The following is a 23,776-nucleotide window of genomic DNA, read 5'->3' on the forward strand; positions in this document are numbered from 1 at the left end:
GAGATTGACACGTGTTACTTCTGTTCTGTCAAAATGGTCCTAACTGGTGCACCAGCAATCATTTCTATGGATCAGGCTTGTAGTTGCTGACTCTTTCCATGATAGTACACTTCAGGAATCATGTTCACTTCATAAAGTTTATTGAGTTTTTACATTGCATGATCCCTTCAGGAATGTATCCCTCATGTAATTCGAGAGATCCCTGTATTATTATTTATACTATTAAATTATTACACACACAGGATAATTGAAACACATAATAAGGTTGTAGTCTTACTTTAGTTAACAAAAAATAAACAACAGGAGTGATGGAGGAGGAGCAGGAAGAAGAGGAGGAGGAGTGAGGAATGTTATCATAAACACATCAGAACATTTTACTTTATTTTTTTTCATGCATTGGTGAAGTGGTGGTGAAGAAGTTACAACACCAAAACTCACTCTCTTTCTCTCTTGTGAAGTTACAACACCATTCTCTTAACAGTTCATGCCACGGCACCACCACTGCCACACCACACACACGACAAGTTAAATTTTAATACATAGTTTGCACTAAATCAAACACTTCACCCTGTCCATGATGACACACACACACACACACTGAAAACTTAACATCCCTAAGCATCATATGGTGTGGCGTAGCAGCAGCAGCGGCAACGGCAAACAAAACAAACACACACTCCCTTCAGCGCATCACCAAGCACTGGAAACACTGGGCTGGTGTGTTAGGCCCTGCAAACTCTCGCCTTTTAATCTGGACTGGGACACAAGGGTTCAATTTCAAGCTGCACTCCACAACATTCCAAGTTACATTAGGCTATGCTCTGAAATCACTATAGAGGGGTTACTGACATCATTAATCTCGCTATACTGGATTTTGGAGCATTTCATAATGTTCCGGGTCATAAGTGCGTCTTGGAACACCCCCAAGCTACACACCTACAGTACACTAACTACAGGATGAAAAACATTGATCTATGAACGAGAGCTGGCTGGCGGTGTACAGGGGATGGGATGGGGTGTCTTGGTAATGGTGGTGGTGTTGCTATTGGTGTTACTTTTATTGTTACTGTCACTCTTACTACTGACACATCAGCGGACACAACACACCATAACATCCCAAGCACACACATACACACACACCACCCCCGTGCACCACCAGCCAGCACCTTAATACTACCTAGACTGTGCATAATTTGGTACATTTCTTTACATATTTGGACACTCGAGAGACTGCAACGCTGCACCTGAACAAGAACAATATATGGATGTATGTATGTATGTATGTATGGCCTGACCTCAGCAGCACCCTAAGAGGAAATATTAATGAATTACACGCATGTTATATATTACACAGTTAAGATATATTTTTTATGTATACTATATATATATATATATAAAAGAGAAACACTAATGCTAAAATGATGACTTTTTATGATGACTTCTCCTTCATCCCAGACTCATCACTCGTCACTCCTTTGTGCTTTGAGTTATTAGAGTGGTGGTGGCGGCGGCAGCGGCAGCATCAGCAGAAGATAATGTAGTGCTACAGAAGGGGCAGTGTTCATGTTCTGCTACACACAAATGCCTAAATGTGACCAATCATCTGTTAAAAAGTGTGTGTGTGTGTGTGTGTGTTCATCAGTAACATTAGTAGCATTACAAGCCCAAACTTCTACACACATTTGTCTCTCTCTTAAAAATATAATAATTATGTTTCAGTGGTTAAAAAAAAATGTATATTAATTTAGTCGGTCACCCAGCCAGTCTTCCCCATCACGGAGCGAGCTCAGAGCTCATAGACCGATCTTCGGGTAGGACTGAGACCACATCAACACACTGGGAAAGCGAGGCCACAACCCCTCGAGTTGCATCCCGTACCTATTTACTGCTAGGTGAACACACCCCACACATTAAGAGGCTTGCCCATTTGCCTCGCCGCTTACCGGGACTCGAACCCGGCCCTTTTGATTGCGAGTCAAGCATGCTAACCACTACACTACGCGGTGTGTGTGTGTTGCTTTGAAGGTTTCTACAGTTATCATATTCTTAACTACAACACACACCACCACCACCACCACCACAGCAAAACAAGCCCCTATGATTTGGCATTGCTTAGTCTGACTGACTGACTGAAGAGTTTGTATGTGTAGGTAGGCAGTGGCACTCAGACACCTACACCCTTGGCTAATATGACGAGGGTATGTATGTATGTCGTGTTAGAGATTGGTATGAGTGAATGAGTGTGTGTGTGTGGTGTTAGGTAATGGTGGAGATTTGGGCTAGTGTTAATGGGGCTCTGGTATAACAATGGGGTGACTGTGTGGTAGTGTTTGGTTAGGAGACTGATCCTTGGTGGTGTTGGGTTATGCTGGTGTTATGGATTTGGGAAGCTGTGGAGACAAGTATGTATGGTGTTATGTGGATACTTTTTAATGTTCCTGTGTTAATTTCATGTCAATTTAAGTGAATCTCAAGTCAGTTGAGATTCTTAGTGAATATCTACTGACAAACTCAAGAATCTTAAGAAATTATTAGTCATACTTGATGTGACAGAAAGAGGAGGAATGATTAGGAATGCTTGGTGTGTGACAGAATGAAGGAAGAGGAATATTGAAACAGGAATGCTTGGCGAGGTGTAGAAAAAGAAATATTGACAGTGTCCACACTGAGAATGTCACAGAAGGAATGTTCAGTGGAATGATGCCAAAATGATCACGTGAGGTTTGAAGATGGAAAAAGGAATGAATGAATGTTTTAGCAGTGGAATGACTTGCTATAAATTAACTTTGAAAGAACCCACGTAATATTTTGGCCTTACAAACTTTACAAACAGACAACGATAAGCAGAAGAGAAATGCGTGGATAAGCTTTTGAAGACTGCATAATTTTACAAGCAAGACCAGAACTTAGCATGATCTTTAAAATGAGACACGGCAGACTTCATTCATCATCATCATCATCATCATCATCATCTTCAGAACAAGCACGCAATGATCGGAATGCAATAGTTAACGCTTATTAACAGGAGTAACTGGGGAAAAGAAAAAAAAAAAAAAAAAAAAAAAAAAAAAACGTACTTTTCAACCTAGCACTTTGAAAGAACTTAGTGGGAAGAAGCTTAGAAGAGCAGAAAAGGTGAGAGAGAAAAGCAAAAAGAAATATTAGATGAGAGAAGGGGTGGATGAAGTTGAAGTTAGGTTTAGTTGGGTTTCAAATGAGAAAAACTAACCCCATAGTCTCTGCACTCAGCACTCCAAACAACAAAACTTCATGACACAAGCAGACAAGTTTGCGTCAAGATACTGCTAGGCTACACTTCACTCCCTCACCCCCCCTGCGAGCAACTTCACGACACACAAGCAGAGAAGATGAGGTCAGGATGTGGTACTGCAGCCCCAACAATAACAGACCAAAACACAGTGAGGTGAGGTGAGGTGAGGTGAGAAGATTGTGACCCCTATGTGACCTTATGGTAGTGACTGACATGACCTGAACTCCATAACAACTGAGTCCTCTTGATTGTACAAACACTAAATCAAAGCATTCCAATCCTCTACTACTATTATTGTTCCCTCCCTGCCTTGCCAATAAATGCTTTCCAAACCTACATCCACTGTGTTCCCTGTTAACTACTACGTATGTGATTTTTCACATCCTAAATCAGTCTTGTGAATGGCTGCTGAACCTTCACAAAGTCACCTATGTTGGCAAGTAAATATAATCATTCAAATGATTTTTTCCACATCCTTAATTAGTTGTCTTCTTTCCGTGTCCCTCGTATGAATGAATGGCTGGTAAATCACTTGTATTGTTAAGTAAATATCTAGTTATTTTTTCATCTTTCCATGTCCGCTCTATGACTAAATGGCAGGTAAAATCTTCATAAGTCACCCAATATCAAGTGAAAAAGAGTACACTAAGAAACAAACCCATCTCAACAATAGAGTAATAAAACACTCGTCTCAAACAGTCACATCTCATCACAGTTCACCTCACCACACGTACTCACTCCCTGCATTACAACACCGCACTTCACCTCACCACACGCACTCACTCCCTGCACTACACTGACTGTTCCCTCCCTACAGATAACCTCAGATTGTCCCTCGTCACAAACATCCAAGCCCTGCTATTTCACTATTTTTTCTCCCTTCATTACTGAAAACCAAACAAAAGCATTACAGAAAAGTACAGACCCATTACTTTACTCCCTTTCCTCCACTAGTTACTGAATAAAAAAAGGTAAATAAATGTGAAAACCCCATTATTTGACTATTTTTTCCTCCCCTACTCGCTGAAAAAGAACAATAACCCTACAGAGAAATACAGACCGTGTTATTTTAGTTCTCTTTCCTACACTAGTCTCCATAAAAAGCATAAATAAACATACAAACCCGCCCTTCTTTCAGTCTCCCTTCCCTCCTTGCACCAATAACCTTGATCCTCACCTAACACTAAACACTAAACAAGCAAACCCCCCATTACTTTACTCTCCTTTTCCTCCTAATCACTAAAAAACCAGGGGATAAACATACAAACCCCCATTACTTTAGTTTCCCCTTTCCTTCTTACATCAATAACCCAGCCTAACCCAGCCCCACTCCCAACCCATGTGACCTGAGTACTAAAGATCAACAAATAATACTTTAAAGAGGTGTGTGTGTGTATGTGTAGATTATAAACAGTGGTGAAGATGATATTGCTAGCTTTTAGAGAACATGAGGGTGAGAAAAAGTTGCATACCACAACTAAACCCTGCCAAACCTCACCCACCCACACACACACAAAATCTTGCCAGCCTCTCCTTGGACCTAGACACTTCAAAAACCCACACACGTCTTCAACTAGAACCTTTTGTAAGTGTGGCTGGAGTACATAGGTGTGAATGAGTCTTGACAATGAGATGAAGTGTACTTGTAAACCTTTCCTTAGAACCCCACACACACACACACACACACACTTTCAACTAGAGCCTTTGGAAAGTAAGAGGTGTGACACAGGTTTTGCAGAGTACAGAGGTGCAAATGAGGTTTAAATATGAGATGAAGTGTACAAGTGAACCTTTCCTTAAACACACACACACACACTGACAGCTTCCTTTAACCTAGAGCCTTAGAGCCTTTGTAAGTGCGACAATACAGCGATGCAGAAATGAGGCTGGACAAGATGAGGTGAACAATCAATTAAATATCAATGCACAAGACAGTGTTACCGGCTAGGGTTGTAGTGGTGTGGGTGAAAACACAACTCTATCCCTCTCTCAACACTGTGACAAGGTGCTACACAGACAGACAGACAGACAGACAGACAACCTCCATCACTCAAGATCTGTGCTCTGAAATGCCTCCTTTTCTCTTTTATAATTGATCACTCTAAACTTTTTCTGTCTTTCCTTGTCTTTAAATGCTTATTTTTCTTATTCCTGGCCTTTCACTGACATAATTCAAGTCTGGAAGCTTATAAACAGTCAGAGTCAATTTTTTATTTCTTTCCTTGTCCCTAAACGTTTATCTGTCCTCCCTCTGGCCATTCCCTGACAAAATTTAGGTCCACACAAAGCTTATAAACAGTGTAGCTAAATCTTTCCTCTTTTCATATTACTGACAAAATTTAGGTCCGTAAGCTCACAGACAGTCTAACAAACCTTTTCCCTCTTTTTATATCCCTAAACCCTTATTTTTTTCTTACTCCTGGCTTTACCCTAACAAAATTTACATATAAGCTTGTAAACAGCCAAACATTCCCCCTTTCCCTGACACAGTTTAGGTCCATAAGCTTATATAACCAAATCCAGCCAAACATTCTGTCTCTCCTCCCTGAGCCCTATCTAAGCTTCCCTACTTACCCTACTCACTGTCACTCATAAGCCCTCAAAACTTAGATCAGACACTAAACTCACCCAAACCCTGTTACTGAGTCCCTGCACCACCAATACACATAGCCTGACAAGCTGTAAGGTAGAAATAAAGTGTTTTTTCTTACTTGTGGTGAGAAATGAAGATGAAATAATAAGGAAATGTTGACTTAGAGAGGTAAACACTTATATTAGATTGTTCTGGTGTTATGGTGGTAATTAATCTATAAATTGGTGTTTTGGGGTGATCAGTTTGTGGGGTTTAGAAAATATAGACATGTTTTAGTAGTGTTGTGTTGGTGTTGTGGGGTGGGAGATCAAGGTGTTGGTAGTGGTACTAGAGTGGTGAAAGTGATGGTTTTAGTGGTTGGTAGTGATGGTGGTGGTGGTTGTATTGTTGGTGTGAAAATGAAAGATGTATTGATAGTAGTCTGTGGTGTTTGAAACGTACAGACCCAAGTTTTTATGTTTGTCTTGGCTAGTTTGGTTTTAAAAAAGGATGTACAAGTTAATCTAAGTGTTAAAAAGGATGATGAACAAGTCTATAAGTGTCTATCTGTTGTTTGAGAGGCAAAGAAAAGGATGAACAAGTCTATAAATCATCTATATTTTAAAGGAACAAGTTAATTTAAGTGTCACGTTTTGGGGAGACATAAAGAAAGGCCACAACTCCCAAAATAAATGCAAATGTTTCAGAATGTAGTGGTATTATGCTGTTCACTGTGTTCCTTTTCAGTCTGCCTTCCTTCCCTTCCTGCTGATGACAAAAGGAGTGAAAAAAATGCAAAGGTATGTGTGTGTGTGTGTGTGTGTGTGTCAACAGTCAAAATACTTCACTAGTTTCCTTTGTGTCAGTGTCTAGCTAGTGTGTGGTGAGATTCCCCCCCCCACCCCCGTGTTGGTAATACTTGGTCATATCAGTAAGGGGGAAGGGAAGGGGGAGAAATACATGAGAAGGGGCTGGGGGATGGGTGGGGGGATGTTTGAAGGGGAACACTTGGCTAACATCACAAAACATCTATGTATGTATGTATGTATATTGTGGTTATGTAAATTGTCTTTCCTAACTACCCAGACCCTCTCTCTCTCTCTCTCTCTCTCTCTCACACACACACACACACACACACACACACACAGGGCAGTCATATCCCTCTCTCAGCCTTGGAGGCCGGCGTCACATTGGCCAAGAACCAAAAACCGGCCACGACAAACAGGGCCATGTCAGATACAGCACACCATGGCCACACAGTCCAGCCACACACCCTGACACTGCCCTACCCATCCCTAAGTGACCACACACCCCCAGGCCACAATATAAAACCCACGAGGGCCATACCCCAAAAAAATGCCAAGAAACACATCCCAGCCTGCAAAAAACTGCCAGATATACATTTCAGACACATGCCTAGCAATTATCAAGTGGAGGTTAAAAGAAATACACCTTGATGTAGGCCAGGTAGGCGCCCCAGGCCAGCACGATCCAGTGGCAGCAGAGGAGAGGGTTGTGGCCCAGGGTAATCTGTCGAGCCACCAGTTTAAACGTCTCGTCCAGCAGGATAACGGGGAATGATATCTTGAGGACGGCCACCCACTGACCCACTGACAACGGCTGCACTTGAAACACCACCTGTTGATGTTTGAGCGGCGTTACTGTGGTGGTATTGTGGTGCTATGTGGTGGTGTTATAAAGTTTTATGGTGTTTTGTGGTTTGGGTGTTGTTACTGTGGTGCTTTGTGGTGGTTTGACTGGTGGTGTTGAGGATGATTTCAATTCTTGTTATACACATTATTCATGAGCTTCACATTTCTACAAGCAAAAAATTATGAAGCACAAACAGCCTAACCAAACCTAACTATACCTAACCTAACCTTACTTAATCTAACCTTTCTCATCCTTTCCCTTTTTCCTGTCTTTCTCTCTCTCTCTCTCTCTCTCTCCCCCTCCATCCTTCTACTAGACATCCATTTCTATATATATTTTTCTTTGCCTTCATTTTTACTCTTCTCTTATCCTATCTCCCACTCCCTCCCTCCCTCTCTCCCTCTCTCTCTCTCTCTCTCTCTCTCTCTCTCTCTCTCTCTCTCATTCACTGTCATAGAAGTAAAAGATGAACTAATAACTTATGTTTACCACTAACACCCTCTCCCTCTCCCTCTCTCACCGCCAGAATGTTGAAGTAGAGGATGAAGAAGTGCAGCACCATGGAGAGGGTCATGGCAGCCAGCAGCCACCCATTATACCAGGGAGGCATCACCAGCAGGGACTGGTTCTCAGACAGACTGCAAACAGTGGACACAGTTAGTGCTGCTGGCAGGGTTCAGGAGAGGGAAATACAGAGGGCTGGGGTGCAGGGGGTAGGGCTGCTGAGGCTTATCATACAGGGGGACAGGTACAGGGCTCACACAGGTTGGTGGTGTGTTCCTGCTGAGAGAAATGGTGTCTGCTCACAATACAATACAACACACACACACACACTCACAGAATGGATCAAGTGGATAATGAGAAACTAATCCTGAGAGAAGAATATGACATTAGAAGGCTAGAAGCACAAGATCGCATACTAACAACGTGAGGAAGGGAAGATGTCTGAGATGTTAAAAAATATAGTTTCCCGCAAAGATGTGTTGAGACTTGGAACAGTTTGAGTGAGGAAGTGGTGTCAGCAACGAGTGTGCATAGTTTTAAAGAAAAATTGGATAAGTGTAGATATCGAGACGGGGCCACACTAGCATAAAGCCCAGGCCCTGTAAAACTACAACTAGCTAAATACACACACACACACGGCCCGGTAGCTCAGTGGTTAGAGCGCTGGCTTCACAAGCCAGATGACCGGGGTTCGATTCCCCGGCCGGGTGGAGATATTTGGGTGTGTCTCCTTTCATGTGTAGCCCCCTGTTCACCTAGCAGTGAGTAGGTACGGGATGTAAATCGAGGAGTTGTGACCTTGTTGTCCCGGTGTGTGGTGTGTGCCTGGTCTCAGGCCTATCCCAAGATCGGAAACAATGAGCTCTGAGCTTGTTCCATAGGATAATGTCTGACTGTCTCGTCAGAGACTGCAGCAGATCAATCAGTGAATTACACACACATACACACACACACACACCTGGTGAACACTATATTTGTGCCTATTTTTATGTATGTAATTTTAACCCTTAAAGTACTTTCTGTCTGTTACACCGGGGAAACATTACACCTACCAAAAATGATAAAAATATTTTTTCCTTATAAAAACATATTTCTTTGTGTTCTTCTGAGTACAACGATGTAATTTTTAACATGTTATCACCTCTGAGAGCAAAGCTATTGCATATAAAAAAATTCATGGCAGAACCCGCCGCTAAGAAATACCTCCCAAGCTCCGATAACACTGCGCACGCTCTCTCGCTCTCTCTCTCCTTTAGGGTATTTGAATTTGATGTAAAAGTAAGAATTTTTGCACTTTCACATCAAGAAAATGCAAACTCCGATATATGAAATGATGTGCAAAACAGGAAAGAAAAAGGAAACCACATATTGCAAGTATTGTGGATTTGTATAATAATTGGAATCTACCAACTCTAATTAGCAATGGGATTGACATGACTTGGCCAACAAGCACAGTCTTGTAGAGGCAACCATGGGTGACACACACCAGTGCATTGCTGGAGGGGAATAGGCTACGTGAGGAGGTTTATGAACGTCGCTGTGAGGGTTGGTCTCTGTCTCCCAGATCACTATCAGAATCACTACTAGAGTCTTCACTTTCTTCTGTCTAAATAAAAAAAATCACTGTCTTCATTTTCATCACTGTCCTCAATATAATTTCCGAGCAACCCTGACATAACATCACTTGGAGTACCATTTCCTCCCTCCGGGTCACGGGGGTTGCCAGATGTCGCCTCGAAATGGGAAAAGATGACCTATTGTGTGGGAACATGTCTCAAGGCTCAAGCAGACGAGCAAGAAAAGATGCCAGATACCTCCACTTGCCCCAGGACCAATAGTGATGGGGAGAGATTCAAAGGTTTTGCACGGCAAAATCATGATTACTGGTATGATCCCCGCCTCTCCGCATGCAACGCTACAACCGTACCAATACGATCACCGTACTTTAAGGGTTAAGTATGTAATATTAGGATATTTCTCCCTCTAAGATGTATATTTTCAGATTCCAAGCTGCTTATTTCTAAACTGACTGTTTATTATTATTATTATTATTATTATTACACAGACCTATTGAGAGCATTGAGCATCTCGATGGTGACGAGGACAGACAGCGCCATGGTCATGGGGGCCGGGTGGCTGAACACGGCACAGTCCAGGCCCTTGAAGTTTTGTGGGTCGGTGGGGCAGGAGAGGTGGTGGGACAGCTGGTAGTAGTTGAGCTGTGGGCCGGTTGGGTCGTACATGAACCACCAGGAGGCGGCAAACACGGTGGCCACGCCCACGTAGAAGCCGATGGCCATGTAGCGGAAGAAGAGCCAGCCAGAGATGAGGGACTCGTCTCCCTTGCGTGGCTTGTGCAGCATAATGTCCACGTCAGGCGGGTTGAAGCCCAGGGCAGTGGCCGGCAGCCCGTCTGTCACCAGGTTCACCCACAGTAGCTGGTGAAGCCAAGGAAAGGAAATACAATAATATTTATTGCTGTGGAAACATGCACACCAATACAATAATGTCACACACACATGTTGAAGCAAAATGTTTGTTGAGCCATAACTTCTTGACAAACAGTGTGGTGTGGTTTGTGTTTCAGTGTGCCAGTGCTCACACACCGCCACAATAACACTGTTCATGTTAGAGATGCTGGCAGGAGCACAACGAGTGAGGTAAGGGCAGCTGAGGGTGCGGCGACCAAGTACTGTACCTGCACGGGGATGAGCGCCTCGGGCAGGCCCAGGGCAGCCGTCAGGAAGATGGAGACCACCTCGCCGATGTTTGAGGAGATGAGGTAGCGGATGAACTGCTTCATGTTGTTGTAGATGGCTCGGCCCTCCTCCACCGCCGCCACAATGGACGAGAAGTTGTCGTCCGCAAGCACCATCTCGGAGGCAGACTTGGCCACAGCAGTGCCGGACCCCATGGCAATACCAATCTCCGCCTTCTTCAGGGCTGGCGCGTCGTTCACACCGTCGCCGGTCATGGCTGAGATCTCATTCTCTGCCTGCAGGTACTCCACAATCTTGGACTTGTGGAAGGGCTCCACACGGGAGAAGAGACGGGCACGCATGCAGGCGGACCGCTGCTCTGCCACACTCAACTCGTCAAACTCCCGGCCAGAGTAGGACAGGCCGTGGGTGTCCTCCTCGTCCCCAAAGATGCCGATGCGGCGGCAGATGGCCTCCGCCGTGGCCTTGTTGTCACCAGTCACCACGATGACACGGATGCCAGCTGCCCGGCACCGACGGATGGAGTCGCGCACCTGCAGGCACACACACACACACACATCACAGGTCAGAGCAGGGCAAGGGAAAAAGAGGACACTTGATAATAATGTACAGATCAGTAAACCACTGGGACAGACAGACAAATGTTGGAGATGCACAGGTCTGAGGGAACAACATGCATGACAGGACATACAATAAAGATTAAGAAGAGTAAATGTGTGAGTGCCACCAAGACAGACAGTTTGCTGCAGCGATGCATCACACTCTGCAATGGCTGGAGTGACAGCTGTCAGTGGCACCAAATATAAAGAGAAGCTGTATAACTGTAAATATTGAGACAGGACAAATGATCTCCAGCTCACACCCTCAACAATACAGCAAGGTCATCACACACACCTCCTTCCTGGGTGGGTCCAGCATGCCCACCACGCCCACGAAGGTCATGTCCACCTCGTAGGAGTGGAACTTGGCGGGGTCCTGCAGGTCCATCTGGGCCGGGGCAGGGGGATTGTCGCGGGTGGCCAGGGCCAGGCAGCGCAGGGTGTCGCGGCCGCAGCCATAGTCCCTGGTGACAGCCAGTATCTTGTCCTTGATGGCAGCAGTGAGTGGCACCTTCTGAGTGCCAACGCGCACGTGGGTGCAACGGTCCAGCACGCCCTCGGGGGCACCCTTGCAGAACATCTTGGGGCTGTTGCCCAGGCGGGTGGGCTTGAGGGGCGTGCAGAACGATGACATGGACTTGCGGTCGCGGGAGAACTCCAGCGTGAACTCCTTCCTCCAACGCTGCTCCAGGTCGCGCTTGCAGAGCGTGGCGGCAGCACGGCGGTCCACCCCGGCCTTGGCCACATTGAAGGGGTTGAGCTTCTCAGCCAGCACAATGAGGGCCGTCTCTGTGGCCTCGCCCACCTTCTCAAAGATGCCCTTGAACTCATTGTAGTCCACCGAGGAGTCGTTGCACAGGCAGGACACCGTGGCCAGCTCCTGCAGACCCTCATAGTTGCTGCCCCTCACCCGCGCACCACGCAGGTACACATCACCGATGGGTTCATATGTGGACCCACTCACCTGCCGGGACAAGAAACAACACCATCTCAACACTGGTCACAATGAAGCACTGCCACACACAACACAGGGGAAACACCTGGTGACACCAGGGGCTGTATAGGAGAGTGTTGTTAGCCCTCACGGAATTCCTGACCATCACTCCACTGGCACTCATAAGGCTCACTATTTGTACACCTCAAATATATAAACACACACACACACACACACACACACACACACACACACTCACACAGAAAGACAGACAGACACATGCATACCTCAAACTCCAGCAGACTGCAGTCATTGCCCTTCACCCTGTCCATGATGACACACATACACACACACACAGAGAAATACTCTAGACAGAATGAAGCAAGAACTCAACAGAAAGGATAGAGTGATGATAGTTGGAGACTTTAATTGCAAAGAAATAGTGTGGGAAGACTACGAAGTGGTGAAAGGTGGTGAGTGGGCAGAAGAATTGTTAAAGGTAGCAACAAATAACTTGATGGTACAGTGGGTGAGATCACCAACAAGGTGCAGGGGACAGGATGTTGCAGCAAGGTTGGATTTGGTATTTACTAGGGGAATCTCTCTAAAAGAGGAAATTGAACATGAAAGTCCCTTGGGGAAAAGCGATCATGATGTCCTAAGCTTTGAGCTGGATACAGAATTAAGCACGAATAAGATTGTGGAACGCAGGGAGGAAAAATTAAATTATACTAGGGCAAATTATAACCATATAAGGGAGTTCTTTAATGAAACTGACTGGTCCGTGGTATACCAGGAAAGAGATATGCAATTGAAGTACGATAAATTTATGGATTTGTATAACTCTGCTGTGAAAAAGTTTGTGCCATATTACAGGAAGGGGACTTTAAATAATAAACAGTGGTTTAATAGAAATTGTGAAGAAGCAAAAAAGAACAAAGAAAAGGCATGGAAGAAACTTAAAAAAAGTAGTGATGTATTATCAAGGGAAGGCTACAAAACAGCAAGGAATAGATATGTTGAAGTAAGGAGAACAGCACAGAAGGAATATGAACAGAGGGTGGTGGAAAACTGTGATAGTGATCCAAAAATGTTTTACAAATTCATAAATGGAAAACTAAATAAAAGGGAGGCAATAGAAAAGGTAAAAAACGGGGAAGAAGTACAGGCAACCCCCGTTTAACGAAGGTTCACACAACGAAATTTCGCTATAATGAAGGTTTCATTTTACTACCATCTGCTCGTTTAACGAACACCAAACTCGCTTTAACGAAGTTTTATCAAGGTAATTTTTTTCCAAATTTGAAAGCCCCACTGTATCATGCAAGCTGACAGGCTTTTGAATACATCAGGAGCTGCTGGTACTAAGGCCTACCTCAGGAGAAATCCTGAGACACCTGTCGAATAAAGATCAAGATCAAGCCTCTCGTGGACAACACAGGCTCTGCCGATACAAAGGTCTGACTCAGAAGAAATTCTGTGTCACCTGTAGCATCAATATCAAGATCACACGCACCACTCACTGCCCAGTCAAAACATAACAGCGTCACCAGCAGCTCATCTTCCTTAGTTCAACTTATCACCAAAACACCCTGCAATGTGGCCTAACGTTCCTAAGAAGACCAGGAAGTGTCTTACTCTCGAAGTGAAGCTGGGTATTATTCACAGACAAGAGAAAGGCCAGAAAACTAATAACATTGCTTCCCACCATGGCTTGACTCCATCTACTGTCTACTACTTTCAAGTCAAGAGACTCTATTAACAAGGCTAGTGAGACCTCATCTTCCTTGCAAGCTAAAAGAACCACCAGAACTCGTGACTCTACAATGGATAAAATGGAAAGCCTTGTGGAAATGTGGTACATAAGTTTTGTATGCAGTACCATGATGCGCACTTTGTTTACATTCCACAGGTTACCGGTTAGTGTCTTTCCCGTTTCACTCTTCCTCTCTTCACAAAGTTAAGATCAACAACATTATAAAGTTACATACATACATACATACATTAGTGTACATTATAATGACTTAAATTAAACTACCTAAATGTTTAACTTCATAATTTTTACTTTCAGTAAACCTTTTACTGTACTATGATGCACTCTCGCTTTGCTTACTCTCAATGGAAGTTCAAATCAGGGGTTAAACCTGTTATAATCGGTTCGCTTAATGAAGTTTCGCTTAACGAAGTGTTTTTTAGGAACATAACCCCTTCGTTAAACGGGGTTTGCCTGCATATGAAGATGCTGGAGAGATAGCTGAAATTTTGAATGACAACTTTTGCAAAGTGTTTACAAAGGAGGAGCATTTTATGGGAGGAAGGCCTACAGAAATAAAGCAAATGCAGGACATCATGGTTACTAAGGAAGACGTAAGGAAAATTATAAGCAATCTGGATATTAATAAATCAATGGAGCCTGATGGCATATCTGGGAGGTTGCTAAAAGAATATAAGGATCAATTGTTGAACCCCATATTTGATATTGTGGATACCTCCATACGAACAGGATTAGTCCCGAAAGAGTGGAAAAGAGCTGACATTGTGCCTATCTATAAGAATGGTAGTAGAATGGAACCGCTAAATTATAGACCAGTATCGTTGACTAGTATATTGTGCAAGGTATGTGAAGAAGTAATTAAAGCTAAGTGGAGTGAGTATCTAGAAAGAGAAAACATTCTGAGTGAAAGGCAGTTTGGTTTCAGAAAAGGAAGATCGTGTGTATCCAATTTATTATGTTTTTATTCAAGAGTGACTGACATCCTGCAACATAGAGAGGGATGGGTGGATGCTATCTACGTGGACTTGAGAAAGGCCTTTGATAAAGTACCACACAATAGACTGATGTGAAAATTAAAGATGACAGGAGGAGTAAATGATAAACTAGCAAAATGGATGGACAATTACTTAATGGGAAGAGAAATGAGAACAGTGGTGAGAGGAAAGAAGTCCGAGTGGAAGAAGGTAACCAGTGGAGTTCCACAAGGGTCAGTGCTGGGTCCCATCATGTTTTTGATTTATGTTAATGATATGCCAGTAGGAATTGACAGTTATATGAACATGTTTGCGGACGATACTAAAATTATGAGGAGACTAAAGAATGTGGAAGATTGTAACAAGTTACAGGAAGATCTTGATAAAATATATGAGTGGAGTAAAGAGTGGCAGATGGAATTTAATATAGACAAGACCCATGTTATGAAAATGGGAAGAAGTAGATACAGACCAAACTGGGATTACAGACTGGATGATGAGAAAATTAAAGAGACCAATGAGGAGAAAGACTTAGGAGTAACCGTGCAAAACACTTTGTTACCGGAGAAACAAATTAATAAGATTTTTTGGAAAACATACAACATGCTTCAAAATATTGGCCTTGCATTCCACTACCTAGATGAAGGAATGATGAAGAAGATATTATGCACCTTAATAAGACCCCAGCTAGAATATGCAGCATGTGTCTGGTCACTGCATATGAAGAAAAATGTGAAGAAGGTAGAAAGGGTATAAAGGCTGGCAACAAGGATGGTACCAGGACACAGGGAGTTAGACTATGAGGAAAGACTGAGGAAGCTGAGGCTGACCACATTAGAAGAGAGAAGAACAAGAGGAGACATGATAACTATGTATAAATTGGTGAACAAGATTGACATACTGGATAGAGAGTTGATAAAGGTGACCACAAGTAATTATCTCCGAGGACATGGAAAAAAGCTAATAAAGGACATCTGTCTAAATGACGTGAGAAAATACAGTTTTCCCCATCGTAGCATTGATAAGTGGAATAAAATGAGCAGTCATGTCGTTGATGCGGTGTGTGTCAATCAGATGAAAGAGAGATATGACAGGAATGGACAAGGAGACAGGACACAGAGAGCTTAACTCGGGCCCTGTAATACACAAATAGGTAAACACAAATAGGTAAATACACACACACACACACACACACACACACACACACACACACACACACACACATACATACATACACATACACACACACACACACACACACACACACATACACACGTGTATTTACCTAGTTGTAGTTTTACAGGGCCTGGGCTTTATGCTCGTGTGGTCCTGTCTCCATATCTACACTTATCCAATTTTTCTTTAAAACTATGTACACTCTTTGCTGACACCACTTCCTCACTCAAATTGTTCCAAGTCTCAACACATCTTTGCGGGAAACTAAATTTTTTAACATCTCTCAGACATCGTCCCTTCCTTAGTTTCTTACTATGCAATCTTGTGCTTCTAAAGTCCTATTCTTCTCTCAGGATCAGTTTCTCATTATCCACTTCATCCATTCCATTAATCAATTTATAAACTTGTATCAGATCCCCTCTCTCTCTACTCTGCTCCAAGGTTGGTAGATCCATAGCCTTTAGTCTCTCCTCATATGTCATCCCTTTAAATTCTGGAACCATTCTTGTAGCCATTTTTTGTAGTCTCTCTAATTTTCTTATGTGTTTCTTTTTATGGGGAGTCCACACAACTCCTGCATATTCCAATCTAGGTCTTATTTTAGTACTTATCAATTTTTTCATCATTTCCTTGTCCATATAGTGAAATGCTACTCCAATATTCCTTAGCAAATTATACGTCTCTCTGAAAATTCTATCAATATGGCTTACCGGTTGATTATTTTCTTCCATTCTCACTCCCAAGTCCTTTTCCTTTTTTACTTTTTCTAGTTCTGCTCCATCTCCCATCTTATAGATTCCCACTGGTCGTCTTTCACTTTTTCCCATTTCCATGACATGGCTTTTGTCCACATTGAATTCCATCTCCCATTTTTTGCTCCATTTCCAGATCTTGTTTAAGTCTTCCTGTAGTATTTCACAATCCTCTTTTGTTTAATGACTCTGCACAGTTTCGCATCATCCATAAACAGATTTATGTAGCTGTTCACTCTCTGGCATGTCATTTATATATACGAGAAAAAGTATTGGTGCCAATACTGACCCCTGTGGCACTCCGCTGTCTACTGTTCTCCACTTGGACTTCATATCTTTAACTATCGTCCTTATTTCTCTCCCCCTTAAGTAATTCTTCATCCATCTCAATGTGCTTCCTTTTAAGCCACCCTTCTCCTCTAACTTCCATAGTAATCTTTCATGTGGCACTTTATCAAAAGCCTTTTTTAGATCTAAATAAATACAGTCAACCCATCCTCTCTCTCTTGTACTTTATCAACTATTCTAGAGTAGAAACTCAATAAATTTGTTACACATGACCGACCTTTTCTAAAACCAAATTGGCTATTTGATAATATTTCGTTGTCTTCAAGAAACTCAATCCATTGCTTCTTTATTACTTTTTCACACATCTTGCATATTACACTAGTTAGTGATACCGGTCTGTAATTTAAAGGTTCTTCCTTCCGCTCTTATATATGGGAATCACCTCAGCTCTTTTCCACTCCACTGGCACTGTTCCATTTTCAATTGAGAATTTTATGATGTTGTATATTGGACTTGCTAGTTCTTCCCTACATTCTTTCAGTATTCTGCCTGAGACTTCATCCGGTCCCACTGCCTTTTCCTCATCTAGTTCCGTCATCAACTTTTTTATTTCAAGCTTGGTTACTTTAATCTCTTTCATATGGACAGTCTCTCTATTACCCTGTGGTCTTTCAAATTTGGATTCCTTAGTAAAGCCCTCATGAAATTTACTATTTAACAGTTCTGCCATACTTTTTGGGTCTTCCACCATTCCGTTTTCTCCTTTTAATCTTTCTATTGTTTCTTTTTGTCTTATTTTTTCATTTATGAATCTGTAGAACAATTTTGGTTGTTCCTTACATTTTTCGACAATGTCCTTTTCATAGTTCCTTTCTTCTTCCTTTCTCACCTTAGCATATTCATTTCTTGCTGTTTTGAAGTTTTCCTAATTTTCTGGATTTCTGTTTCTTCTCCACCTTTTCCATGCTCCATCTCGTTTCTCCTTTGCCCTAGCACATCTTGCATTAAACCAATCTTTCTTTCCTTCTTCTTTAAGTCTATATTTCGGGACATATTCCCTGACCCCAGTTTTGTATATTTCCAAAAATAAGTTATATTTCTCTTGAACCGTTAATGAGTTTTCCATCTCCTCCCAGTTTACGTTTTTAAAATAGTTCTTGAGATTCTCAATATCAGCCTTTCTGTAATTTAATCGGTCTCCTTTGTATGATTCATCTCTATCTTCCTTTCCTTCTTCTATATCTATATATATCATCGTTTCCTATGAATCTTGTGTTTTCCTTTACTCTTTGGACCATCAAATTATCTATCATTAGGTTCAGGAATCTTCCCCCATACCACTTTCATAATTTTCCCAGTCTACCTTCTTAACAGTTGAAATCTCCTACCAATATCACTTTTCTCCTTTCCTTAATGATTCTTGTAAGATTCCTTATTGTGTCATCTATCATGTCTCTATATTCTTGGTTAGTCCATGAGTTTGTTTTTGGTGGCACATATGTTCCAATGATTGTTAACTCCTTTTTGTTAATATGCATCTTAACATACAGTATTTCTGATTTTCCTTCCCCAAACTCCACTTGATTTACCACTATCTCCTTCCTTAACATCATCATGACTCCTCCTCCTCCTTTACCCACTCTGTCTCTCCTCCATATATTATACCTTTTATCTATGTCTATTTTTATTGCCTCATTTAACTTTGTTTCCACCAGGCATACAATATCTGGTTCTTCTTTCTTAATTCTAATTTACTAGATAAAATCCCATCTATGTTTGTATACATCATTTTTAATCTCTTGTTCTTATCATTTTTAGTTAAACTTGCTTAATTTTTTTCTCTTCTTTCTCTTTTATATACCATTTCCTTATCCTGTCTCCTATAATTCTCCAAAAAAATGCCTTCTTCTCCTCCTCTGACCTTTCATTATTTTTTTCTCTTGCTTCTGCCACCAGTTCATTGTGTCTCTTCCTTTCCTCCTTGTTTCTATTTTTCTTTATATATATATATTTTTGCAACCTTCTGTTTCTCTGAGTTTTGTTTTTCTATATAGTACTTCTTCTGCTGCTGCTTGTGATTTTAGTGTGTGTGTGTGTGTGTGTGTGTGTGTAATTCACCACGGTCGTCTGCTGGTCACCCAGCCAGTCTTCCCCATTACGGAGCGAGCTCAGAGCTCATAGACTGATCTTCGGTTAGGACTGAGACCACAACACACACTCCATACACCGGGAAAGCAAGGTGAACACACACACACACACACACACACACACACACACACACACACACACACACACACACACACACACACACACACACACACACACACCACGTAGTGTAGTGGTTAGCACGCTCGACTCACAATCGAGAGGGCCGGGTTTGAGTCCCAGGAAGCGGCGAGGCAAATGGGCAAGCCTTTTAATGTGTGACCCGTGTTCCCCTAGCAGTAAATAGGTACGGGATGTAACTCGAGGGGTTGTGGCCTCGCTTTCCCAGTGTGTTATGTGTGATGTGGTCTCAGTCCTACCCGAAGATCAGTCTACGAGCTCTAGGCTCGCTCCATAATGGGGAAGACTGGCTGGGTGACCAGCAGGTGACCGAGGTGAATTACACAGAATAGTTAACAGTATAGCCATGTGGACAAAATATTTGATGAGACATAAAATTTGGTAAGAAATATTGGATTGGCTTACTCTACTACATGGATAAAGATAAGATGAAGAAACTGATATCCACTGTGATCACACCCACATTGGAGTATGCAAGGGAGGTGTGGTTCCTGCGCACGCACGCACGCACGCACACACACACACACACACACACACACGCACATAAAAAATAAATAAATAAAAATTGTACAGAAATTCGAGACTCCAGAGGATGGCAATGAAGATAGTGCCAGAGCTAAGAGGGATAACATACCAGGAGAGACTGAAGGCTTTGGATCTACCAACACTGGAGCAGAGAAGAGAGAGGGGGATCTAATACAAGTCTACAAACTAATGAATGGAATGGATGTAGTAGATAATAAGGAGCTGTTACTGAGAGATGAAGTCACCAGCAGAAGCATGAGATGTCATAGTAAAAATGTTGAGGATGGGAAGATGACTCAAGGACGTGAAAAAATTCAGCTTTCCACAAAGAAGTATAGTGGCATGGAATAGCCTGAGTGAAGATGTAGTGTTAGCAGGGAGTGTGCACAGCTTTAAAGAAAAGTTGGACAGATGCAGATTTGGAGACGGCCATACCAGTGTAATGCCCACGCCCTGTAAAATTACAATTAGGTAAATACACACACACACACACACACACACACACACACACACACACACACACACACACACACACACACACACACACACACACAGGAGGTAAATTACAAAGTTGCAAGTCTGGAAAAGGAAATCAAAGAGTCAGGGGAGAAAACTTTGGGCCTTGCTGAAATTATAGATCAACAGATCATAGAAGAGAAGATAGCTGAGAAAGTGGTGAAGGTTATTAAGTCAAATGAGACATTGGTGAGGGAAACTGTAGACAAAAAGAGATGTGTGGTGATATTTGGTGTGGAGGAGGATAAGACACCGAGTAAAATGGAGAGAGAAAAACATAAAAAGGTGATAAATAATATCATTAATGTGGTGCAGGAGGAGGAAAAGACCTAGTACAAGAAATAGAGGACTTCCATAGAATTGGAAAGTTCACAAGAGAAGGTATGAGGCCAATAAGAATCAAACTTAAGTCACAAAAGGATGTAGATGAATTGGTGGAGAAGTCATGGAGGCTAGCCCAGCAGGAAACAACAAGGAAGATTTGGTTGAGAAGAGATCTCGGTGAAAAGGAAAGAGAAATGTTAAATGAGTTGAGAAAGGAGGCTTTGAAAAAAATGAAGAGAGGACAGAAGAGGAGAAGAAAGAGTTTTTCTGGAGAATCTTGGATATGAGACTGAGGAAGTGGTTCATAACCCAGAAAAGTACAGCAAGAAAGGACTAAAGAAACTTACATATGAGCGAAATGTAATGTATTCCAACATAAATGGAGTGATATCGGGATTTTAGAACTCAACGATTACTTGAGGGACAAGAACCCAGATATTGTGGGTCTTACTGAAACAAAACTGAGAGAGGGAGAAGACCTGATGAAGGTTGGAGAAGGAAATATAACGTTTGGAAAAGAAATAGAGTAGGTAAGATGGGAGGAGGAGTGATGTTGCTGGTTAAAAAGATATAAAGGTGGATCAAGTGAAAAAGGTATGGGAAAGGCAGAAGTGCTAAAGATCAGAGCAGAAACTAATGAAGGAAAAAGAGGCACTACATAGTGGTGTACGTACCACCTAAGACAAATGCATGGTCAGTACAGGAATATGAAGAAATGATAAGTGATACAGGAACATGTCTGGAAGAAATGTTGGGTGGCTGTGAACGAACTATAATGATGGGAGATTTTAATTGTAAAGAGGTGTGTTGGGAGGACTGGTCAATGGAAGGATCAGAGACAACATGGGGAAATACACTATTGACACTGGCAATGGAAAATGTGTTAACTCAGTGGGTCAAAGAAGATACTAGGTTTGGAGGAGAGGGAGCATCGTCAAGACTGGACTTGGTCTTTAGTACAGAGCCAATGGTCATTGAGGAGATGAGGGTGGAGTGCCCTTTAGCAAAGAGTGATCATGCAGTTTTGGAGTTCAAGGTGATAGACGAAGAGAAATCTAGAAGAAATGAAGAATATAAAGTGGGAAGATGGAATTATGCCAAGACAGATTTTGGAAACCTAAAGAAATTCTTTCAAGAGACAAATTGGATGAAATTCAAGAGTGCTAAGGAGCAAATGAAAAGTGGAAGGAATTTATAAAAATATACAAAGAAGGTGAGAAAAATTTGTACCAATAAGACAACATAGAGAAGTTGGAAAGCAGGACTGGTTTAACGATAGATGTGAAAAGGCTAGAACAAGAAAAGAGGATGCATGGAAGAGGTGGAGAAGGAAAAGACGGATTAAGCAGTGGGAAAGTTACAAAAGAGCAAGAAATGAATATGTGTTGATTAGAAGAGAAGAAAGAAAGAAACAAGAAAAGGATATAATTGATAAATGTAAAGACCAACCAAGGCTTTTTACAGACATGTGAACAACAACATCAAAAATAGAGAAAGTATTGAAAGTTTAGAAGTAAATGGAGTATGCAGTGAAGATCCCAGGAAATGGCAGAGGCTATGAATGGATGCTTTCGGAAGGTATTCACAAAGGAGACTGCTTTTGACAAACCACTGGTAATGGAACAGAAAGGGATTATGAAGGAGTTTCAAGTAACTGTGGAGGAGATCAAGAACATGATGGGGAGTTTAGAAGTGAGAAAAGCTGTGGGACCTGATGGGGTATCAGGATGGATTTTAAGAGAATGCAGGGAGCAATTGGCAGAAAAAGTTTGTGAAGTAATTGATGCCTCATTAAGGGAAGGTGTAGTGCCCCAAGACTGGAAAAGAGCTAACATTGTCCCAATCTATAAATCAGGTAACAAGAGAGACCCATTGAACTATAGACCAGTGTCACTTACAAGTGTGGTAGCTAAGATGTGTGAGAGGGTGGTGAAGACTAGATGGACAGACTTCTTGGAGAAAATGACATACTTTGTGAGTGTCAATTTGGTTTTAGGAAAGGGCGTTCATGCACGACAAACCTGATATGTTACTATTCGAGGGTGATAGATGTAATACAGGAAAGAGATGGTTGGGCTGATGGAATATATCTGGATTTAAAAAAGGCCTTTGATAAGGTACCACACCAGAGACTGATCTGGAAACTTGAAATGGTAGGAGGAGTGCATGGCAGTTTACTAAAATGGATGGAAGACTTTTGGTAGGAAGAGAAATGAGAACAATAATTAAGGACAGACCATCAGAATGGGGATTGGTGGAGAGTGGAGTTCCACAGGGATCAGTGTTGGCACCAGTAATGTTCGCAGTCTACATAAATGACATGGTGGATGGGGTGTCCAGTTATGTGAGCCTATTTGCAGACGATGCAAAATTGTTACGAAAAGTGAGATGTGACAAAGATTGCGAACTACTCCAGGAAGACTTGGACAGAATATGGAAATGGAGCTGTACATGGCAAATGGAGTTCAACACGACAAAATGCAAGAAAATAGAGTTTGGCAAGAGTGAAAGAAGAATCAGGAGTATGTACAAGATAGGAAATGAAGACATAAAACCAGTCATGAAGAAAAAGACCTTGGGGTGACAATTACCAATGACCTATCGCCAGAGAGACATATAAACAAAATAATTGGAGAAGTATTGAACTTATTGAGGAACATAAGAGTGGCGTCAGTATATCTAGATGAAGAAATGATGAAGAAAATAATTACTGCAATGATAAGACCGAGGCTTGAATATGCAACAATACAGTGGGCTCGAACTTAAAGAAACACATAAGGAAACTAGAGAAAGTACAGAGGGCTGCAACAAAATGGTGCCTGACTTAAGAGATTTGACTTATGAAGACAGACTGAAAAGAATGCAACTTCCAACCCTGGAAAACAGAAGAGAAAGGGGAGACCTGATA

At 42.1% G+C, this 23,776-nt stretch overlaps 1 protein-coding gene across 1 annotated transcript in view; it reads right to left on the minus strand.

Annotated features, from left to right (window-relative positions):
* Window positions 1–3,840: 3,840 nt before the first annotated feature.
* Window positions 3,841–23,776, minus strand: part of LOC123504449 (calcium-transporting ATPase sarcoplasmic/endoplasmic reticulum type-like) — a 35,391-nt gene continuing 15,455 nt past the window's right edge. The window contains exons 9-13 of the mRNA XM_045254963.1: window positions 11,615–12,283; window positions 10,699–11,253; window positions 10,068–10,438; window positions 8,017–8,134; window positions 3,841–7,481 (exon numbers count right to left, since the gene is read on the minus strand). Of these exons, the coding sequence (XP_045110898.1) occupies window positions 7,281–7,481; window positions 8,017–8,134; window positions 10,068–10,438; window positions 10,699–11,253; window positions 11,615–12,283 (1,914 nt within the window). The 3' untranslated portion in view covers window positions 3,841–7,280. The remainder of the gene's footprint in view (window positions 7,482–8,016; window positions 8,135–10,067; window positions 10,439–10,698; window positions 11,254–11,614; window positions 12,284–23,776) is intronic.

This window comes from Portunus trituberculatus, chromosome 2, assembly GCF_017591435.1.
Source record: "Portunus trituberculatus isolate SZX2019 chromosome 2, ASM1759143v1, whole genome shotgun sequence".
Classification (NCBI taxonomy): Eukaryota; Metazoa; Arthropoda; class Malacostraca; order Decapoda; family Portunidae; genus Portunus; species Portunus trituberculatus.